General features: G+C 38.4%; 1 protein-coding gene across 3 annotated transcripts in view; it reads right to left on the reverse strand.

Moving 5' to 3' along the window:
- ADK (adenosine kinase) overlaps window positions 1–24,425 on the reverse strand; it is a 225,869-nt gene that overhangs the window by 121,444 nt on the left and 80,000 nt on the right. For all 3 annotated transcript variants that reach the window (XM_089510759.1, XM_089510757.1, XM_089510758.1), the window contains exon 4: window positions 13,761–13,839. In XM_089510759.1, coding sequence (XP_089366885.1) covers window positions 13,761–13,839 — 79 coding nt within the window. The remainder of the gene's footprint in view (window positions 1–13,760; window positions 13,840–24,425) is intronic.

Below are 24,425 nucleotides of genomic sequence, written 5' to 3' on the forward strand. Positions count from 1 at the left end.
TGAGATTCCCCTGCCAGTGTCACCGCCTGCCACTGTTGCTGCTGCTTAGCAGCTTCCTCTCATTGCATTGAGGTGTTTGGCATGATTAATCTGGTTCTTCAGCAGGCTTGGGAGACCCTATCAGCACCAATGCACACCCACTACAGTCTCTTCCCTCATGGAAGCACAGAACCCAGCCCTTGTGGTTTCTTCCAATTCTGTGATTCTATCTAGAGATCATTCAGAACGCGTAATAATCCCAACAGCACGGAATGGTTGAACCAAGGTTGCACTATGCATATAGGCAGCACATTTGAATTGTGATAGAGTGGGTTGGGGAACATAATAAAAATGCAAAGTGGGGAAGCAACAGATTTCCTCCCCCCCCCCCCCCCCCCCGTTTAGATCCTGTTTCCTGCTGCAGCTTCTATATACTCCACTGATAATTTTTTGAAGGAGGCTTAGATGCAAAAATATGCCCCTGGAAAGCAGACTATACGTAACACATATTAGCACTTAATATTCAAATTACAGAATGAGCTTTTACATTTTTAAAATGCAGTGGCCTCATCTGAATGTTTTATCCAGCACACATAATTATAAGTTATCTAAAGGTGAGCAGATCACTCACTGCCGCTACATCATTTTTCTATGTTTTACATTCCATTCTAGATGTATTCTGGAAAGAAAGGGAAAATTCAGAATATTGATAGTGGCATGGATTCAGACTAGTCCTGCTGCAAGTTACAGGGGTTTTCCATGTCCTAAAGTGCCTGGAGTCCTACAAGCATTCCAGCAAAAGGACTTGTATCAACTGCACTTTCCCCAGAAGCCCTGCTATCACCTCACAGGTCACTGGCATCACCTCCAGCTTTTCAAAGCAGGTATTCACATAATGCAGGACAAAAGGAGACTCAGAGAAAATCACCTTTTTGTACCTTTTTGTGAACAAAAGTATTCTCTACATGGAACTCTGCTCATAGGCTCTCTTTCAGTTAGTCTCAAAGGTCCTACAATAGCTCTCTACATATTAATCCAACTGAATGATTTTTGCCTCTGGGGAGGGGAAGGGAAAGGAAGAGAAGGGAAAAGAAAAAAAAGGAGGAAAAGAAAAATAAGAAGTTGAGGGAACACACATTACTATTTCCTAAGGGGGAAAAGTTACAAGTTTGAGTTATGATTCTTAAAAGATATCTCTGTATGAGCACTCCAGCAAGAGCATATTTAGACTACATTAAAAATAAGCCAACCCTGGACTAAAACCAACAATCTGCTAGTAGAACATAGAATACTTTCTTCCTATCTCCTCTAAATCTTGCAGCAGCCCTGTCCCAAAATTAACAGCTCTGAAGGATTTCCCAGTAGAGCATTCTGGGGGCAGGCTTGATCATGCTTTAAAACTAGTACCTTATACCCATTCACTAAATCATCCTGGAGGTGACACAGCTAAGTTCCTTCCACTGCTGTCAAGGAAGGGGAATATTTTTAATGTTACTTTGTTCAAACCTGTGAAAAATGTCCCTCAATGGCCTATCCTGGCTGGTCACAGCTTTAGAAGGAGCATAAGATGCCCTGCCCTGTATTGCTCCTCATGCCATCTATCTATGACTTCTCTGTCAACTGCTCATTATCTTGATGTAGCTTTTGCAAGTACAATACTAAAAGCAAACAGAAGAGCTCTTGATTAAAAAATTACCAGCAATGCACCTATTCTATTAACTAGGAGCTACAAAACCTGGGAGATTTGACTTGGAAGAATCCCATCGCTTTCCCTAAAAATTCTCCAGACTATACAACCCCCAATTTTTATGTAACAGTTTAATCCTACCTGAGTTTGCTATATAATAAGTGATTTTTAAAAAGTAATTCCAGTGTAAGGTAGAACATGTTTTGGTACTTTTCCTATTCCTCTGTAGTTAGTTGGATTCACTTAATTAGAGCAGAGAAACAGTGTGTCAATAATGGGATCTCTGAGATTGTTTGTATCTAGCATATACCTTGTGCATTCAAGCTTATAGCTTGTATGTGTCTAGGATTGGGGGAGCAGTCTGTTACCCAGGTTATTGGCAAGAATTTTTAATATTCATATAGTATGTACATTTCAGTACAGTATCTCTGAATCTGATCATACTCACAACGAGTGCTGAAGCAAGAGAGAAGCACAGAAGTAGAACTCTTGCCAGCACAACCAGCAGTTTTATTCACACAGCACCAGTAGCCTCCTCTGAATAAGTCTTGCAAAGAAAATCCGATGACAGGGCTTGCCATAAGTCTGTCCCCTTCAAGCCACATAACTATAAAAACTAGTAAGCTGAGGAGTATGGGTTGGAACAGCTTTGAGTAGCTGCAGATTTTGCCTCAGGCTTTGGGAACTCGGTGCTTTGGATGTCAAAGAACCATTTCCCCCAAGTTAATGTTCCAAAGGTTGCCTTGCCTGCCTCTTATTCTCTCAATGAGATGAACAATGCCAGCTGCCATAGCCCAGCTGTCCTCTCTCTGGATTGCTCTTTCTGGTCTCTGTTAAAATCTGCTGCTGAAACCTATGCCCATGTATGCTCACCTGGCTTTTACTCCGCCATACTTAGTGTGTTCAGATTTCTTTACAGTGGGTTGTATCCAGTGCAGCATTTGTGGAAAGACACTCACACCAATTAAATTCCTTATTGCTTCACACTTAGATGTACACTGAAAAGTCTCTCCTGAGACAAAAATCCTTGACAAAAAGGAAGAGAAATCAGGAGAAAGAAGATGGTAACAGACTCTTCGCCACCTGACGAGAGGCTTTTCAGGATGTATGGGAGGGTGGCAGGGAGGAGAAGGAAGAGAAGGAGAGGGAGCTTTTCTTCTACAAGTGACCTTACCAGAGTGCTCTACTGGATACAACCACTTTAGATAGTAGTTAGGCTACACATACCCTCTTTTAAAAATTGCTTATATAATAGGTGCAGAAATAAAACTGCTTGAACTAGGAACAATTGACCTGAAGGCAAGAAATTTGGAAAGATGCTAGCAGGTTCAAGAAAATGTCAGAACAGTCCAGGGAAATAATATAAGGAGGGGAAAGATTCCTTTAAAAATGTTTTGTCCAAATAAGAAAGAAGGGAACAAAATTCTAGTGAAAATGTTAACGATAAGGTAAGGAAAGCCAAAGAGAATTTGATGAATATTACTAAAAGTATTTAATATAAATAAAAGGCAATATAAATTTATTTAAATGCATTAGAGAAGGAAGTTACCCAAAACGTAGTTAAACTATTAAGTTGAGCTAAGCAAGAAAAGCTTATAGAAGCTGAATAGGGGAATGACAAAAATGCTGAAGTATTTGAATAAATCTTCCTTGCCAAAGATGTCTGAACCACTGCTTCTCTCTCTCCCCCAGCCCAAAGAAAGCATCATTATTCAAAGATAAAAGATCAAATTACAAGACTTTATTGGCACATTAAAAATTAAATTTGCTGGATGTGGGCGGCATAAGCTAAAGAGTTATTCTAACACTGCTGCTCTTCCAACAAAAAATGTAATGTCATCAGAACCAGCTTTTATTTAAGTAATGGAAGGAACCCAGCATAATACCAAAGTTCAAAAAGGTCCTGTGGTTTGTCTGATAACCCATCCATTAATCTGGGCCTCTTCTAACTTTTTCTTCCGAAATAGGGAAGGTTTTTGAAGTGTTTTTAACATTATCCTGTGAAGGAAACGCACATAGGTGCAAACAGACTGCAGAAATAATCCACTCTGAGACCACTTTAACCACCCTGGATCAATGTTAGGGAATCTGGGAACTGTAGTTTATTTTGGCAACAGGGACAGAGAAGGCTAAATGTCTCCCAAAACTACAGATCGCAGAATTCCCTAGTATGAGCCAGGGTAGTTGAAGCAGTCTCAAACTGGATTATTTCTGCAGTGTGTTTTGGACCTTATACAGCTTTATAATACCATCAGCCATCATGCAATTTTTTTCTCCAAAAAATATCTGAGCAGTGGATTTTTGCTGACTTCTACTCATAGGCATTTCTGTGTGTGTACACGCCCATGGTCCCATGATTTCTAAGTGATAACCTCAGTTTAGTTTATTGCAAAAACACTTTTTGGGAGGTAAAAAATGGTGTTAGAACTTTATGTGTGCTGTGTTGAGATAAATAAGTTGTCAAGATCTGGAACTGACTGCCACTTCTTTTAATATTTTCTTACAGAAGCTTCATAGGTAAGAGCTTATCTCCAATCCACCTCAGCATTCTGAAACATGGTAATCATAACATCAGTAAAATTTCGTCCTTTGACAGCAACCATTCTATGTTACGACTGATCCTCTGAGGTACAGTCATGGCAAGGAACTAAAGTTTTTCTTGTATCTGAGACAAAGAAAATACTTTGCCTTCCAAAACATTTTTGTTCAAATTCCTGTTCTGAAGCATTATTCTGATATTTTAGAGAGCTAAGTGTAACACATGTAGGGAAACAATCTGGTTCTAGTCATTGCTGCAATTAAATACAACTTGCAATATGATAGCTCCAGCTTTGAAATGTTTCTCTTTATTGAAAGCCAAAAGTAGCAATCTTTAATCCAAGAAACATCTCTTATTTCCTTTTTAATCCATTATCCATTGTAATAATGGTTGGGATTTTAATAAGAGATAGCACTACTAAAAGCTTTATTGAAACAAAAGCTTTGTAGAACCAAAAAGAGGACCTAATCTTTTTCTGAAATAAGAACAAAAAATTAAAAAGGTTATTTCTCAGCATATTTAAGGCAGGTATCCATATGGAAGCTATTAATCTATAAAATATTTAAGACATCCAAACTAGGAAATATGATACGTCCCTTAAAAGTTATTTACGTTTCAGAAGTGAAAAGCTTTGAAGGTGGAAAATTCTTGGTTTAATACTCAGAGGGGGGGAGGACTATAAATGCAGCACAATCTTAAAACTGGCTGCACATAAGGAATTACAGCAAGAAAGAAAAGTTCCAATCTGAAAAGCAGCAACATACTGCTAATAAAAATAAATAAATCACTCAGTAGTTTTATTCCTGAAAAAAAGGGACTTCATTTTAAGATTGGACTTTGAGCCTCTACGGGTTGGGAGGCAGGTTAAAATGATCCACTCCAGGAGGCTTATAGATCCTGATGTATTCCTGATCGTTCTTGGGGAATTATCCTCTTGCCTTGGCAGGTGATCATGTTGATGCCCTGGATGAGCTCTGGAGTACGAGAATAGCCAGGATAGTAGACACAATCGCTCCTAAGCATCCCCGCCCATGAAGTGGAGCCAAGCAAGCACCCTGGTTTACTATGATGAATGAAACAAAAGGGACAGAAACTAGACCATCAATGACAGAAGACTTGGAATGAGTCCAACCAAACAGAAGCTTGAGCCCATTGGAAAGCCTATGCTGTTGCAACAGTGGTGGTGTCAACACAGTGTCATCCAGTGGAGCTGTTTTGAGTGCTCAGGGGCTTTTACATCCTGACCCCCAAGAAGAAAAGAAAAAAACAGAGCACTTGACAGTTCATGATGAAGAATTTGCAAGACACTTTGTAGACAAAATCACTTGGACTCACTTTGAGTTGGATCCTGTAATTAATATATGTGTAGTCAATATAATCTTGGCATCTGCTTGTCGTGTATTACTGAATATGTTTTAGCTTGTGCAGCCTGAGGATGTGGACAAGATCCTTGGAAGTGACAACTGCCACAGGTGTGCTGGACCCTCAACCTTCCTGACACCTGGAAACAGCTACTGTAGAAGGGGACTGGCCAAGTGGGCAATGCTTCACTGCAGCAAGAAGAGTTTCCATCCTGCCCCCAAAAGGCTGTGGTGAGGCCATGACTAAAATAAAAAATAAAAATAAAATCCCTAAATCTTACTATGATTGAGAATTATAGGCCAGTCTCAAATATTCCATTCCTGAGAAAGAACCTAGAGCATGGGGTGGCTTCTCAGCAATAGGATGGAACAGATTATCTAGATCCATTTTCCATCTGTCCCTAGTCTTTGATATGGAATGGAAACATCTTTGGTCACCTCAGTGGATGACCTACACAGGGAATAGGAGGAGTGTGTCCCTGTTGGTTCTGCTAGAGCTCCCAGAAGCTGTCAATACCGTCAACCATGGTACTCTTTGCACCATATCCTTGTGATGCACTTGTCAATGCTGTTTTGCAGTGACTGTGTTCCTTCCTGAAGGGGCAAATCCAGAAAGTGGTGCTGTGGGGTTCCTCCTTCACTCCTTGGCCACTGGCCTGCGGGGTCTCACAGGGCTCTGGTTTATCTATGTTGGGGGCCAGTTACAGGGAGCACACAACACTCGTTAAAACAGCTTCACTAACTATAAGTCATGACCTATAAAGCCCTTTATAGCTTAGGTCCAGACTACCTCCATATATGAACCTGTTAAGAGTCTTAAGATCCACAAGGAGGCCTTTCTCTCAGTCCTGCTACCATCACAGGCTCATTTGGAGAGAACATGAGAGAAAGCTTTCTGCTCCCACGCTCTGTAATTCCCTTTTACAGAAGGTTAGGCCGACTCACTATCTGATCTCCTTTTGCTAGCAGGCAAAGCCTTTTTTGCTCAAGCAGGCTTTTTTAAAAGTGTAATTATTTGCAGGGAGGCTTCTTTTATGTGTGTGTGCTTTATTTTTTAGCTTTTGCATTTTATACTGTGGTTAAGATATTGTTTTAATGGACTGACTTTAATTGCATTTTAAAATTTTATCATTTTAATTGTTTCTTTTTCTGAGTCACCTTAGGTCCCATTGAAAGGGAAGGGCAGTATATAAATCAATCAAGCCAGTAGGACTGATTGATGTTTTATGCTAAGAGCTGATATATTAAGATTTCCAAGTTGGTATATCATTAAACTGACTAAGCAAATACCGTCAACTGATTGACAATTATTTGTCTAATCTGAAATTTTCCAAAATTATTATTGTGTAGACAGCAGCTTCTTTTTATTATTATGGTGAAATTTAATTTCTTAGCAAGTATGGCAGGGAGGTCTTTTCCCCTCTCCTGGACAAACCAATCAACATAGCAAAGCGCCTTCCACTGGCTGACAGGCATCTCCAGTCAGAAACATAAGCTCTCACCAGTGCCAAAGTCAATTGCCTATTGATTTAAGTACAGTAGTACAACTGAAGCCAGGAGACCCAGCTTCAAATCATCACTTAGTTATTAAGTTCACTGGATGATGTCGGTCAATCATACACTCTCGCCTATCTCAAGCAGATTTCTATGGAGATAAAATAAAGCGAGACAAAAGCAAATCTAGAAATACAAACATGCTTCTTAGAATGTTTGATAATATTTCAAATGGACCAAATTGAAGGCCTATATGGTCCAACACACTGTCAGCACAGTGACCAATAAGTTGTCTGTGGGAAGCCCACAAGCAGGACATGAGCACAACTGTACCCTCCCACTCCCCAGTGACTAATGTACAGAAGCATACTGTTTCTGGTACTGGCAACAATATATTGCAAACAAAAAATCTGGTTGTGTTTTTATCTTTTTTCATCCTGGGCTGGGTGAGCAGAGGACTCTGCAGTTGTTCTGGTAGAACAGGAACAGTGTATCTCAGCATAACTTTCTTCAAACATACATGAGGAACTTCCTGCCTTGAGACTTTCCAGACTGGTCTGTAGTGATTCTCTGCTGAGCCTGTCCAGTGTCCACTTCCTTCATCATGTCCCATTATCTTTGATGTTCTATGATCTCCCTGTGTCCTCATTTTTTAAAATATATATACTCACACACATTTCAGGCTCCTGGGACACACTGAATTCTGAATTCCTTGGTCCTCTTTGTCCTTTTTTGGTCGCTTCCTGCACAATCGGATGAAAACTGAGATCTCTCCATTTCCTCATTTGAGAAGCAGGGAGGTCCCTGTCTTTACCTGGTAAAGGTTCCTCCCTTTAAAGTATACTGAACAGGAGGAAGTGAAGGGGCCTGATTTTTATTTCATCATTGCTGATGCATTGGCAAAAATCTCAACCTCATGTGAGATAGTGTTACAATCAAGCAAGGGGTAGGTGGGTTAAAACCTATTTCAAAACAACAACTTTCTACACAGCCTGGAAAATTCCCTTACAAAGGTTGGGGCCCTGCCTAAGCAACATCCCACAATGCACAGGAAGCTGTTTTTAAGGTTATGGAGAAACACAGATCAGCCAAGAAACTATCAGTTCCTTTGGCCAAGGCACACCCTTGCCAAGTAAATGATCTTGCTTACTGTCTTGCATCTATGCAAGTAGTGTACCAAGGAGAAATCAATTAAATTTCACATTTCTTCTAAGTGCCCAAAATTCTGGAGGGTAAAAAGCATGCAGGCTACATCAAAGGTTTGGATTAAATTCTTCAGTGTATATACAAAAGTTTTTTTTCTCTCCAAGCTTTACTTAGTTGCAAAATAATGTTTTGTTTATTATAGTATGCACTGGTATGCACATTTGTTCAGGAAATCTATGAATTATAAAATGGAAAACCTGATTTAAATAACAAGCACAGTAAGAAACTAGTTTTGGAGAATTCATTTTTCAAGATATTTTCTCATCTATGAACCAATATATTTATTCTAAAGTGGCAGCTTCAGAAAAACTAAAAACATATCTTTGTTTTGGAATTTGTTTGGATTAAGAAATAGGTTTGGTCTAATAAATACTGGCCTAAAATTACGATTACATCATGTAAAACTGTGATAATTAAGAAACCTGATATAAGCTTCACTATAAATGCACCAGATCCTGTCCGATCTTGGAAGCTCAGCAGGGTCAGCCCTGGTTAGTGCTTGGATGGAGGATCGCCAATTAATACTGGCTATATTTCAGAGGAAGGAGCTAGCAAACCAACTCTGAGTGGGTAAGAAAAAACTATGAAATTATCAGAATCTATGAAAATATCAAAAACTTGGAACAATTACTATTAAAAGATAAACAAAGTGCAAAAGCAGGCTGAAGTTTACTGAACATAAAGAAAACAAAAATAATGACTCCAGAGGATCTACATAAAATCAGCCTAGATAATGAGTAAATTGAAATAGTAAAATATTTCCCAAATACTGATCAGAATGGAGACTGCAGTCAAGAAACCAGAAAAATGGTAATGGGAAGGGCAGCTATTAAAGAACGATAGAAGGTTCTAAAGTATAAAGATATACAACTAAGCAGTAAAGTTAGAATCGTGCAAGCCATTATATTCCCCATCACCATGTATGAATGTGAGAGCTGGACAATAAAGAAAGTGGGCAGGAAGAAAATAAACTCATTTGAGATGTGATGCTGGAGAAGAGTGCTGAGGATACTGTGGACAGCCCAGAAGAGAAACAAATGAGTCCTTGAGTAGATAAAGCCTGAACTCTCCATGGAAGCCAAGCTGATAAGACTCAGGCAGTCATACTTTGGTCACATCATGAGAAGGCACGACTCATTAGAAAAGACAACAATGCTAGTAAAGGTAGAAGAAGAGAGATGCAGAATGCATGCCAGATGGATGGACTCTATTAAGTAGACCACAGAGCTGAATCTGCAAGACCTTAGCAGGGCAGTGGAGGATAGAGGCTCTTAGCAATGTCTCATCCATAGGGTTGCCATCAGACAAGGATGACTTGATGGCAGTTAACAACAAACATGAAAATCATGCATATCATAAGTCGACAGATGACTTGTAGGGACATACACATACGTTTATTCACTAATTAAAAACAAACAAACAAAACAAACAAGCTTCATTTATATACCACTTCATACTACCTAAGCAGTGTCTAAACGGTTTACAACTGCAAGCTAATTTGCTCCCAACAATCTGGGTACTCATTTTAGTGACCTCAGAAGGATGCAAGCCTGAGTCAAGCTTGAGCCCTTTTGCTGGTCTTGAACTCGCAACCTTGTGGTTTTGAGTGAGTGGCTGCAGTTCAGGCATTTAACCACTGCGCCACTCTAGTCTAACCTTCTGAAATAATTTTTCAATAGACTATTAACATTAGCCCATATAATAAATCACTGATTTAAATGAGTAACAGAAAGGGGGGGGGGGGGGGAGAGAAGAATAATTTTTTTCTGATGGGAATTTTATAAACTTCGCTCAGCACTGAAAATGCACTGGATGACCTTTGGGCAAGCCATACACTCTCCGTCTTGGAGAAGGGAAACTTCCTCTAAAATTCCCCCCCCCCCCCAAGAAAACCCTATGAGAGGGTTACCATAAGCTGACTTGAAGAAACATAATCACCACAATCATTTCAGTATTGATTTATTATTATAATAATAGACTTTTTAATCTTAAATATGTATAAGCTTGCAACTGCAGTTCTTAATTTTAGTAGTCATAAATAATGTTTACAGATAATGCAAAGATCTGTAATTTCCTGACACTGCTGTCTTTAAAGCCAAATAAAAAATTGGTAAGGTGTTCCTTTTGCACTCTTAAGTAGGTCAGTTTATTCAGTGAACTGGCACATTGATGGATTGATGACTTTATCATAACTAAATAACTAAATCATAATTTAGCAGTATTGTACCAGCAGCAATAATACACTTGTTTCATCCCAAGCAATTATTTGCTGCAGTATCAAGATAAAGATAAGACCTTTATATATCTGCACCAACACACAAATTCAGTAATTTTTCCTCTATATAGTTTTTACACTAAATTAATTCTAATTCTTAAAAAATTCCTAAGTAGTTTTAGCTTCAATGTTATTTCACCTTCTAATCAGAAATGTGTTCAACTAAGTGTCCTGAAAAAGCTAATGATATGCAAGAAAGCCAAATGGCACAAAAACAGTTCGTCAGAAAAAGAATTAATGGAATGAATGTAAGCAATAAACAACCAAATGTGCTACCATTGTACAAATAAATATTTATACATTGTATAAATAAATACACAGTACAGAGGAAAGCAAAATTGCATGCTGAGTTCTTAAAATGTAAGGCTGTATTATAGACATAATTTATAAAGTAATTTAATACATAACACTACTCATGTCACTGTATTTTACTGTTAACATTTTTTCATTCATAGGAAATGAGAATTATGTTTTGATTACTTATAAGAGGAAAAATCGATGAGACAGTACAGCAAAAGGACATGGTGAAACCTTCCTATTACTAAGGCTGCATTCGCACAGTGGAAATAATCCAGTCTGACACCACTTCAACTGTCATGCTTAATGCTATGGCGTTCTGGGAATTTAAATTTTGTCAGAAATTTAGCCATTTGTAACTAAAATCTGACAACAAATATGGGAATCAAAAGTATGGTCCACAGACTAGAAACACTCAGTATATATTCTAATCCTCAAGAAAGGTGACACCATGGATTGCAATAATCACAGGACCACTGCATTAACTTTTGGAAATGTTTCAGCCCTATGATGCCAAAGCTACCTTCTGAGGCTGCCTCCGAACCGGAGTTTAGATAACCTAATCCATGGGTAAAGTTGGAAAGATGTGGAACAGCTTTAAATACAGGTACCAGAAACTCTGTTCCTAAGGGCAGTGTGGCTGCATGCACGCACCACCATTGGGGATAATGCGGGCTTGCCGTCCGTGGATAATCAAATTCGCAGATGGCAAATCAGCAGATACTGAGGGCTGACTGTATATCTTTTAACTTTCATGAGCAACTTTGACTGGGAAAAAGGACAGATATTAATAACATTTTACTTCTGCAGTGTGCTGTTCATTCTGATCATTGTACTTTTTCAAAACAATTAGAAATTCCAAGATTTCTCCCCAGTTCTCATTCATCCATCCCTCCATTTTATTTACAGCCCACCTTTTTCCCAGACTGGGACTCAAGATAATTTACAAAAAGACATAATATACAATAAGACACATATATTGTACATACTCAGACCTAGAAACTTAGGTCAAAGAATTGACCCAAAAACCTGAGTCGACTTATCCACGGGTCAATGTAAGTACTGTATTATTTAAAAGAAGAAACCATCCTCTGGTGAAAAACAAGCGTATAATCTGTCCTGGAAGCACTGACCCCCCCCTCCTTTACACTCTCATCCATCCATCCATCCATCCATCCATCCTTAAGAGTAAGAACAAAGAGTTATGTCTGTTGGAATTTTTTTTTTTTTTTGCTTTGATTCATCCTTTAGATCCTTTGCTATATGCCCCCTAGGTTTTACCCTCAACTTATCCATGGGTCATAGCAAAATCCATAATTTTGGCCCCCAAACCTGCCCTCGACTTATATATGAGGTCGACTTATAGTTGGGTATATATGGTAGTTAAAACATCCAAACCTAAGATGAAAACAACATTAAATTACAACAAAATTAAAACCATTTAAAATATTACTTTAAAACAAAAAATGACAACACTATAGCACCATAAAAAGCCCTTTTATTAAAAATCAATTTCCATCAATTTTGCCTTGGTGGATGACCTATGGCAGGGAACTGGACCGGAGGGGAGGGGACGTCCCTGTTGGTTCTGCCAGTGGCTTTCGATACCATCAACCATGGTATTCTTCTGAATCACCTCTCTGGGATGGGGCTTGGGGACACTGCTTTATAATGGCTTCAGTCCTTCTTGGAGGGGCAGTCCAAGAAGGTTGTGCTGGAGGGTACCTGTTCAACACTCTTGCTATCAGCCTCTGATATCCCTAGCTTCCTGTGATCTATGCTTGATACACTGACGAGCACTTAACTCTTATCTATCTGTGCCCATGAATTTGCTTCTTCTTCCAATGAACTGGCAGTCAGTTAGTTCCTTTGGAACTATGTGGCACATGGTAACTGCTAAAGCCTGATTCCTTCAAAAGGCTCCCTGTCTTCAGCATTATTGAAACCTGAATATTAGTGTATGATCTGGAATGTCAATTTTACAGTTCAGTATCAGCATCTCACCCTCTCCCCTCTGCTACTCAACAACAGTAATAGAATAAAAGAGAGAAAAAGATAACCAGACCATATCACACTAAAGGTAGTCATAAATGCAAATGCATAAGTGCAACCTGCTTTGTTATTATAAGCTTCACAATGTTGCCCAAAGGGAATCTGAGTGTATAAAAACTGGCCTAGGAGACAAAGCTGTAAGACAGATAGGTAGAAATGATGCAATGCTGTGTGGAAGATTTTAATTTCACATTCACAAGCACTTGGGGGAATGTTAACCTTTCTCAGTAATTTGAGGAATCCTTACCATGAACTCCATCAATGCTTTTCTCATTTACTGCTTGATTTTTTAAAAATGGTTAAATGGAGGTAATATTCCCACTTGTCCCTAAAGTAATAATTCATTTTACACAGATATATCACAATGCCTGAACAAATTCCAGAATCCAGAGATCCCACTGAAATAAGTTAACAGGAACCAAACAGCCTAAGAAAGAACAATAGATCTGTTACCAAACAAATAAAATGTAACAGCTGCACTGGAAAGCTGCACATATTAAAATTCTGAAATGGCTATTCGTGTGTACATAATCCTGACAATTTCATGGGACAGGTAGACAGTAGAGATCTTAAGGGGCATCACCATAGCCTTGCTAGATTCTACTTACTGCTTTCTGTAAACTACAAACCTATGAAAATTAATAAATAGTAAATGCAAATGCAGAAGAGAGGGATGAAAGGGTCAGAAATTTAGATGACTAGTCATTTCAAACACATACCACTCTCAAAATGATTACCGACATCCAGACACTTTGGCTTATGCTATGATTTTGCTCCTATATCATAAGATAAACAATCTTAGAAGAAAAAATGCTTAGGCAAATGATTTTCATCATTTTTATATTTAATTTATTCTGAGAAGAAACAAACCTGAGCGACTTTAACGGAGTTCTGAGTTGACCCACCAGCGTGATATTCTACTTTGAACTTTTTCACAAGTTCTTCAAATCTGTAACAAATCCAACAGGAAAAGAAGAAGAGAGGAAAGATAGTTAGGCTTTGCAATTTTTCATACATCAAAATTTCACATTACAGAACTATGTCAGCAGAAGAAGTAATAGTTGAACATACATCCATGTACTGCAGTAGCTGCTTTTATAAAGTGCCACGCCAACAAAATGGAAACTGTAAAGCACCATGTGAAATCAATATATAGAGTGCAAATTAACAACTAAGAAAGCAAGTAAATATGTTTAACCTCAGTTAACTACAGTTTATTGTAACTTACATTCAAACCCTAAAGACTGGTTAAGCTTGTATATGGTTTAAGGAAATAAGCCAACTTCATAACCTGATCATATTAATCACACGCGCATGCACACTCACACTCACACACACCAGTGTCAAGGATGTTTGCAGCAAGCCTAAGGAGAAAGAAAAGTAAAAAACAAAATGGCACAGTCTGGATATTGATAATATTAATGAAGTTTTCTTTAATCATAATTAACTCTAGTAGAGAACTCTTATTATTTATTATGGATAAAACTGGAGTCAAAACAGGCCTGCTAAAAATCAATAGAGGACCTGTTCTAGCGATATCCAGAATAGTATATTATTTAGATAGGAAGAAATAACATCATGATCAGTATGGGCAGAAACACCATGGGGTACTACTGAGTGTCAGATTTTAAAAACATGGGGCATAAAGGGGAGAAAAAGAGTAATTTTGGTCTGTTTTACATTTCATATTAACCTTTAAGAAGGAATGGCTGGCTGGAACTCTGAACAGGAACACCTTTTCCTGGCAGAATCAAGCTGTGTTCTGGTACTGTAGAGCTATAAGAAAGTACTGGCAAATCCAGTACAAATTTGCAATCACTATTGCAAAAGACTGAGGTATTAAGAACTAGATTGCTAATTAGCTTACTTGCTGTTCACCGCTATGATCTTTGGAATAGCGGTATATAAATAAAACAAATTATTATTATTATTATTATTATTATTATTATTATAAATAAATGTTGTGCTAGGAAGAGGCTTGGGTAAAAAAAAGGGGGTGCTTTGTGAGTTATAGAGAAGGGAAGCAAAGCAAGGAAGGGACAAGCCAATGGTTTTGCTGGCGGTGGCATACCCTCCAAACAACCCAGTTTGGCAAAGAGAGTCCTAATTATTCCTCTGCCATCCCAATTTTTCAGCAGCTTTTAAATTGTCTAGTACAGTGGGCCGTTGGTATCCGCTGCAGTTCGGTTCCAGGACCCCTCGTGGAAACCAAAATCCGTGGATGCTGAAATCCCATTGAATACAGTGGCACAGTAAAAGGGTGTCCCTTATATAAAATGGCAAAATTAAGGTTTGCTTTTTGGAATGTATACATTTTAAAAATATTTTTAAGCCATGGATGCTTGAATTGGTGGATAAAAAATCCATAGATATGGAAAGCTGACTGTATTAAAGCACCTTCAAATTTAACTTTTGAGTGTGCGAATGAATTTGTAAACTTAAACTTTCTCTTAAACTTGTAAAATTTAAGAGAATGTTTAAGTTTACAAATTCATTCACACATTCAAAAGCATGAGCTTCAGGCTTGTTAACTCCTAAATTTTTGTTATATTTCACCCCTTGCTCTCTGTTTCTTTCTCCCTCTCTCTCCCTGTCCTATATCTTACTCATTATTGCTACATAAGTGTCTATAAAAGCATCCTTTCCAAATCTAGAGTCATCTAAATGTGTTGGACTACAGCTCCCATAACAGCTGCCTATAATATTCAAAGGTCATAAATCTGGAGAGCACCACACTGGAGAAGGCTGAAGTAGCCCAATAAGAACACAGATTGGGGTACACTCCTGGTTTTTTAGGTTGATTGGAGAAACATTATCTTGGCAAATTTTCAGCAGTGAATGTCATTCTGATTTCATTCTCTCTGTGTGCATCTGTGAGTCTCCATAACCTTTGTTCAATTTTTTTCTTGTCATCTACTTTACTCTTTTATATTTATTAGCTTTATTTACAAGCTTCAAACATCCAGTGAGTGTAGGAGTGATCTAAAAACAATATTAATATGAACATTATAAGCTAGGCAAGGGAAATTGCTTAGGTTTATCTATCTATTGATTGATATCTAACCTCAGACATAGAGACCCATCATGAAAGGACTTTGGACAGTCCTGGATTCACAACCTATGTATTTAATTTCAGCTAGACCATACAACTGCTAGGACATGAGAGTAAAACACCATCAGAAGGAACCAGCAATAAATATACTGCATATACTCATGTATAAGTCTAGAAATTTTAGTCAAAAAATTGACCCCAAAAACTTGGGTCGACTTATCCATGGGTCAAGGTAATTACTGTACTTTAATTCTTATATATATAAAAAGGGAGCCATCCCTTTTCTCTGAACAGAGTGGTAAAAGGCAACAGCTTAATCTATCCTGGGAGCACCAAGCATGGATCCCCTCTACTTTCTCATCCATTTAGCCTTTAGGATGAGCACCAACATATGGCTGCTAGAATTTTCTAAGTTCTTTTGGCATCATTTTCCTTTGTATTACCCTTTACATCCTTTGTTACATGCCCCTAAATTTTACCCTCGACTTATCCATGGGTCGTATCAAAATCCACAATTTTGGCCCCAAAACCTGCCATCGACTTATACATGATGTCAACTTATAGTCAAGTATATATGGAAGTACATATGGTTTTACTGGGTCTCACACTACAGATATATCTAGTACTGCTATGCCAGACAGATACAGTCTCAAGTGATAGCAAGCTGCAGGGGAGAAATGCTGCAATAGTTTGTTAAATACAATTAAGGAACGGGGGGAAATTTATACAGTATATGGAATTCCAGAATTCATATTTTACAAGTTTGTCCACAAAATCCAGCCACACATTCCATCCAGAATATGAAACTAGGGGCAGCTGTGCAGACTGTATTTGCAAAGCAAGGAAGCTTCTCTCACTGAAGAAATAATTATTAAAATTGTATCCAGGCTTCATAAACCAAGAAGAACACCCAGTCAGACTGCCCTCTGAAACTCAAGAAAAATGTCTGACATCTCCTTACTATACAGCAGTATATTTAAAAATGTGTGTTGTGTGTGTAATTGTCTATACACGTTCCTACACCTCCTCCCACAATGTACTTTCTGTAAGCTGTGAATGATAGGACATCAAGTCCTCGCATACTAAAGGCTTCCATTCTTTTTTTTAAACCCATCTGTTCTGTGTCCCTTAAAGGCAAAGTTATATACATAACTGGTTTCAGTAAACCAGTCTTTGCCCAAGATATCCTAAATAACATACTCAGCTGAGTACGCATATAGAAGGTTTGAAGCTTAAAATATTTTTAGAGACATTATAATCAAATTTTGTATGTATGATGCAACTGGCAAATTTGTATACAACATACATTAATTTGCATATAATCCAAGGGGAATCCTGTATCTCTACCCCTTTTCCATTTACTATAATTTGTGTTGTGTAGTAGTTATAGTGCTGGATGGAGACTGGAAAGGAGTATGTTCAAATCTTTATTAAACCAAGAAGTTCACAGGATATCGTCAGCTTAATCACCATGTTACAACATAACCAACTTCACCAGTTTAGTGTGAGAATAAAATGTCAGGGGAAAAACATACATACCACTTTTAGTTGCCAGAAGAAAAGATGAGTATCAGTGAATAAATGAACCAAACAAACATGAGACAGTCTGGGGTGTGTGACTTTAAACATTGCTATTTTAGATGCACACTCTTTTCAACATGAAAAATATAAGGGATATGTATTTTTTTTTCAGAGTTAAAGACAAACAGCACAAATAAATTTATGAGTGTGTCTATTCTGTAAATTTTACTTTTACATTTTTTTAACATGTCAAAATCTCTAAAATAAAGTTTACGCATCAACATTTTGAAGCTTCACGTTTCAGCATCTCCAAAGATAAAATGCAGGACTTAGAGGAAATTTCAAGCTGTAGTAAATGAAAGGCAGTTTTTTTAAAATTTGAGGGCTTTTCAAAAAACACATGGGAAAAGCTGGCTGACTTAACTGAAAAGGAAAAAAAAAGTCTTTAAATCACAAATCTTAAGAGCTAATGTTTTAGCCTTACTTTTGTACCGATGTTACTTTTTCCATCTTGTTCCAATAATGTTTAAATGCAAACATGTGTGGAAAATGTTCTTTTGGCGTCTATCAAACTGACATGTAAGTGCATTTTTTCAACCTCTAACGTTTGTGGTAAAATATTTCAAAGCTATGAACCTTAAAAAACTAACAGGCAAATTGTGTCTTTCATATATTAACATTTGGTCTTCATAATACGGAACCTGTTTGGAATTACTGACTTCTGATTTAGTTGCTATTTGTTTAGAAGAGGTGGTTTGGAAAATACAATACTAGTTTGAGGTTATTCTAGTTTGCAGTAATAAATACTTTCAAGAGGAGTTGCTCTTTTCAGAGTAATTCTACAGAAAAGAATCAGTTATTTTGAAGTAGAGCAGACACACAATCCTAAATATAGTCACCCTCTTAATGATATTAGTTGTAAATCATAATAATTTTTAGTCTTAAGAGGGTTTTCATTTCATTCCTAGCCAATCATTCCTAAGCAATCTAGAAAATGAGGAAGTAAGACCATTTCATCACAACTCAAAATTGGATTCCACAGAAGCTTATTCTAAGAAAGTGTGCACAAGATGACAATCGTAGGGTAGCAACAGTGTACATTGCACTTAACAAGAATAAGCCTTTTTATCAAGTAACAGCCACTGTTCCTCCATTTGTGTTTTTTAAAAAATGATGTCATGTCTCTCTATGAATGAATAGGTGGCTAATTGCACAGGGCTACACGGTTCTTACCAGAAGCTAAGCATTCCTAACACACAGCCCTACTATTCAGAGTAAAAACAAGTAAAATAAATACAATGGTCAAGCTGAATACCCAACAAAGTCTTCCCATCTTTCATTTACTGCTCTTCTGCCTGCAAACACAACACTCTAAACAGTCAAAAATTGTTATGCTTTTCAGCAATTAGTTATCTCCAATGAATGATATTTCATTAGCTCTATGTAATAAGTATATCTGAGTAGTTAAACATTTTCCCTTCAGCAGTTTCTCACTCTAAATCCATTTTCATCCGCCTTCAGGTGGGATTTAGATTTACCGGGACTCAGTATCTCTGTAGGGGCAGCAATTAAGATGGTCTGCCCCAGAAGGCATATGGATTCAGATGGATCTGATGGCTCTTCAGGAGTTTCCTGTTGCTTTGACAGGTTATCTTTTTGACACTCTGACTGATCTCTAGATGGAATCATAGAATCACAGAATCGGAAGAGACCACAAGGCCCATCCAGTCCAACCCCCCTGCCATGCAGGAACACACAATCAAAGCATTCCTGACATATGGCCATTCAGCCTGTTTAAAAATCTCCAAAGAAGGAGACTTCACCACACTCCAAAGCAGCATGTTCCACTGTTGAACATAAGAATATAAATTACTTAGCATTTATATCCATAGGTTGGGGGTAGTAATCATGTGTTTTTGTCTTGTCCTATAAATCCCTTATGTGTAGTTCTTACATATAGACGTCCAATGTGCTAATAAAATAAATATTTTAAAAAGGTATTTGCAAACAGAGCAACATCTAAGTCAACGCACTATTCACTGCTACTATAAGATTTAAAATTCTGCATCTGTGCTTCCAAGTCTTAGCAGTTAGATAATATGTTAGATGCTATCCAATGACATAAAAGGCTCCAGCAATTCATGAAGGTCATTCTACTCCCCTTAAGAAATCAGTTCAGGAACACTGCTGGAGTGGGCTTGTTCAGTTGTCAACTGTTGGATGCCACTTTTAATATGGCAACCTGGTTTGAATTATGATTGTTACTAGTCTTCTTACTGTTTTTATAGTTTTGGCAGCTATCTAGGACAAGAAAACAGGGCATTTGTTTCCATATAATAATTTAATAAATACAGAGATTAAGGCTGAAAACAGGAGTGTCATGACGCCCTTTTGTGCGCCAGATCGGGGCTGCAGCAACATTTTTCAGGCACAAAAATATGCAACAAAATGCCGCTCCTTTTTGTGCAAGAAAAAAGGCACCTCTTTTCGCACCATGGCTCTTCTCCACTCCTGCAATGTGCGGTATCTAATCACTGTGGCACAGGAGTGTTCCCCTGCTGTCCTCTGTCTGGTTGGTGTGCGGCGTGACCCCGGCTTGGGGGTGGAGTCAAGGCATGCGGCATGCAGTCACCACGCTCCCATGCCACCCCCAAACCAGCTCTTACTGCTGGTCTGATTTCCCCCTAAGTCTGCCTTTCAGTTAAATGCCTAAATCCAACCAAATGCCAGTTGAGTAAAAAATCATTTTAAAAAGTTATGTTGGATTGTGTTGTTGTGATATCAGTAATGATTTGCTGTACAGATATGAAAACTGATGGTACAAGGAGATACTGGAAGTATAATTTGATACAGAACAGCTACAGTAAATAGATGGATGCCCTCAGAACATTGAGGATCTCATCTGGTACTAATGACAGAGGTGCAGTTACTGCACAGTGAACTAAAACTGGGTGCTGAAATCTCTCATAGATATAAGGTATAAGAAAATATAGGTACATGGGAAGCTGAATAAACTGGTGGTGTAAGAGGTGTAGCAAAGTGAACAGCCATGGCTGAAGAGGCAGCCATCACAGTGTGATGAAAATGTAGAGTGTCCCTTACTCCCAAATCTTAAACACCATATTCATTATGAGTGGGGAAAGAGAGAGGAGAGAGCCTGTGGAAGATCACATTTTTCATGGCTGCTATTTCAACTCCTGTCCCACTGCAATATACATGATACTCCCTGTTGCTGCAAGATGCAAAGATGTCTATCTGAGGAACTCCCAATGCTTAGTTAGTAAGTGTCTCCTGGAACTTCATTTTTTGTTTCCCACTTGATGTAACAGGAAACAGGTGCTTACTATCAACATACGAAATGCCAACTAAAGCTGCAGTTTCATCTACTTTACTCAGTCAAATCACTATGAAAATGCATTTCATTAAGAACAACATTCCCCAAGCACATTTGATACTGATAATATGAAAACATCACACAATAGATTTTAAACTATATTCTTCTGCAATCTGAATTAAGTATATCAATCTACTTGAAGAAAACATCTTTATATCTTCAAAGGGCAGGCTCATATTTTCTTGCAGTAATAGTGAGTTAGATCCAGAGAAACACCAGCAGAAAGAAATAGGTGGAAGATTACTATCTCTACACTCCTACCAGTCTGTTATAAAGCCTCTCTCAAAGACTGAAGAGCTTCTAAAAGAGTATAACTTAGCAGACTGAACAATAATGTATGGATGTGGGCAGACAATACCTTGGTTTAAATATTCTAAAGAACATGCGAGAATGTCTATTTGATAATTACACATATCTTTTCTATTAATTCTGATGATGGAGGGCGAGGAATAAAAGGTGATCACAGAGTGGTATTTTACTTATGTATAGATAAATCCCACCATGGTGCTACTTTTTTTTGTGGTTTTTTGTGGTGGTGGGACTGTATTCTCCTATGAGGCAAGAGGCTATGCTGCTCAGGCAGGCTTTTGATGAGGAGCCAGATTGAAGGTGACAAACAGCTAATGGGCAGCAGAAGTCCAAAGGGGGTGATAACTGATGGAGAATCTCTAAGAAACAAAGTCAGTGGCACTATAGTTAACATTGACTAGCACTGCACAGAAGTCGCTTCTTTAAGTGTCCAGACATAAATTTAGACCCAGAAGAGGTTGGTTTCTACCAGGCAGAGGAAGGCTGCAGAAAGGCACACTCATACCAAGCCCAAGATGAACCACAGGTCCTCTTTGTGGCCTTGTCATATCAATACCAGAAAGATCTCGACTTTGAACGAGCCTGGACTAATACTTCTTAAAAGTGTACATCTTTTGCCCATATTCCAATTTTGTATCTGTTTCTGTGTTGAAAACCAATTGTGCTTGCTCAGAGAGCCCTGAAGAACGAAGCCAAACATGTCCCCAGAGAGCCAATTTGTTGGCCAAAGCTTTACAACCAAAGTCTGCTACATGGCAAGAGATCACTATCTGCTGCCCACCCAACTTATGAGCTTTGGACGGAAGCAATGAAGCTACTCTCCAATCTTTATTCCCAATTTACAGTCGTCCCTTCATATCCATGGAGGATCTGTTGACCCCACCCACCGCAAATAAGAAAAAACACAGGACTTCAAGTCCTGTTTTTCCCCATGCATGCATCTACCTCCATTCACAACACGGCTTGCCATCTGCAGAAGCTCAAATAAGAAGAGTGCACTGTACAGGCAAACAGCTTCTCCCTGAGTATTTGGGGTACATGCCCATGCAGGCCAGGTAATTCAAAATCTTACAGATGAGAGTAGTGGATTAGTAGAACTTCCTACTCATTGAATCCAGTTTCTTCCACTCATTGACTGGCATCGAGTGGAGTCTTCAGAACATCTGGGAAATGGTTTGCATCCACAATGATAGAATTTGGCTTTAGAGGTTGAGCAAGCCAAGCCATATCAGAGTCTTGAAACCTATAAAGGGATTCAGTCTTGATGGACATGGAGTGTTTGGAGGAGGGAGCTGCCCAGTATTTACAGATGACCTGGACAAAGTATGGTAGCATAGGGAGGGCAGCAGGTACAGTAGTCTGGATGTGGTGGAAAACATCATTGAGCTATGATCTGTGTGGTGGAAAGATCTAGCGACTTCACCATTCTCATAATCTGGTCAATGATGGCTCCAACATTTTTGGTAGGAAAGGAGGGATCTAGTGCCTCCAATGAAGTTAGAATAAGACATAAAATCAGGGGTTGCAGAAGCTGAGTTCAGAGGTTGTAACACCTGAGCAATTCTAGAAGGTTCTAAATGTCTCTGCACAGACACATTTGCGTGATTCACAAAGATCATAATGAAGAACTGGTGGTTTCGGCTTGAAGGCCACTCCTTATACAGGTCTGCTGAGGTAATGGGGCTACTGCCAAAATGCTCATGTAACACTTTAGAAGATTTTTTTAAAAAAATACACTGTGAAGGTGCAGGATAACCCATCTGTGTTAGAGAGACACAGAGAGCACCAAGAAAAACTATGGATTGCTCTATTAAAAGCTACCACAACATCTGATTATCTTAATGTGTAACTTGCACTCAAGACAGAATATGGAGAAACAGAATGGTTTCCAATTGGTAAGGAAGTCAGACAAAGCTGCATTTAGTACCCTATCACTTTAGCTTGTACACTGAACATATCATACATAAAGCTGGTTTAGATTTGGAGGAAAGAGGTATGGGAATTGGAAGAAGGAACATTAAAAATTTAAGATATGCAGATAGCACCATATTGCTAACGAAAACTTGAAACTGAAGGAAGAAAGTGCAAAGGCAGGTTTAGAGCTGAACACTAGAAAACAAAATTAAGGACCATGGGTGATATACATAACCTTAAAGCAGACAATGAAAACACTGAAATAGTCAAAGGGGTTGTTCCCACTTAATATTTGAAACGATTTCAAATACAACGTTTTTAATAAAACCGATTTAAAATAACCCTGGTGTTATCTCGCGTTCCGAAACGCGTTATTCTTCGTTCCCATCTGGTTATTTAAATTGAAGTTTTTGCCTGCAAGTGTTCCTACTTGGCATGAAATCGGTGTTTAAATAAATCGATTCTTCTCCTCCATGCCTTATTTGGGGCTGTCAATCAATAGTACGTCAGAATGACGTAACGTTAATCCGGAATATTTGGAAGCGATTTAACTTTTGGCATCGTTTCCATTTCATTGACAGTTTGTGAATCGATGTATTTTTGGCGGTTTTCCCCCCCAAATGGACCAATGAAGGCTCTTCATCGCTCAAATGTCCTCTTCTGCGTCTCCCCATATTAACTGCCATAACTCAGTGCTAGGGAATCCTGGGAATGGTAGTTTATTATGGCACCAGCACTCTCTTGGCAGAGGAGGATAAATGTCTCACAAACACAACAGTTCCCATAATTCCTTAGTACTGAGCCAGGGCAGGTTAAGGGGTCTCAAACTGTATTATTTCTACAGTGGGTTTGGAACTACAGATGAGGGTTTTTTCATAAATTAAAAAAGTTGTTACTTTATAATTACCTTATATATACATATATATATATACACACACACACTCATATGCATATATATATACATGTGTGCAAACACACACACAAATATATATGTGTATATATACCTATGTTTGTGTGTGTATGCATTTATATATATATGCATGTGTGTGTGTGAGTATTCATATGTAATCGTCTGTCTGTCTGTCTGTCTGTCTGTAGTGTGTGTGTGTGTGTGTGTGTGTTTGCCAAATCGGATTAAGGAGGAGAAGGCAGTGTGTTTCAGTGGGTAGAGACTCAAAGCCCAGGGTTGGAAAATGGGATCAAGGAGGAGAAGGCAGTTTAAGTGGGATAGAGACACAAGACAGAAAAGGGGAAAAGAGAATGATCCCAGCGTCAAGAGGCTGCAGACCTAAGAGAGAGGAGAGAGTGAAAGCCAAATAAAGCAAGAGCAAGAGACGTCCCAAGA

The sequence above is a fragment of the Sceloporus occidentalis genome, unplaced genomic scaffold, assembly GCF_023333645.1.
Source record: "Sceloporus occidentalis isolate IW3139 unplaced genomic scaffold, rSceOcc1.0.p SCAF_2, whole genome shotgun sequence".
Lineage (NCBI taxonomy): Eukaryota > Metazoa > Chordata > Lepidosauria > Squamata > Phrynosomatidae > Sceloporus > Sceloporus occidentalis.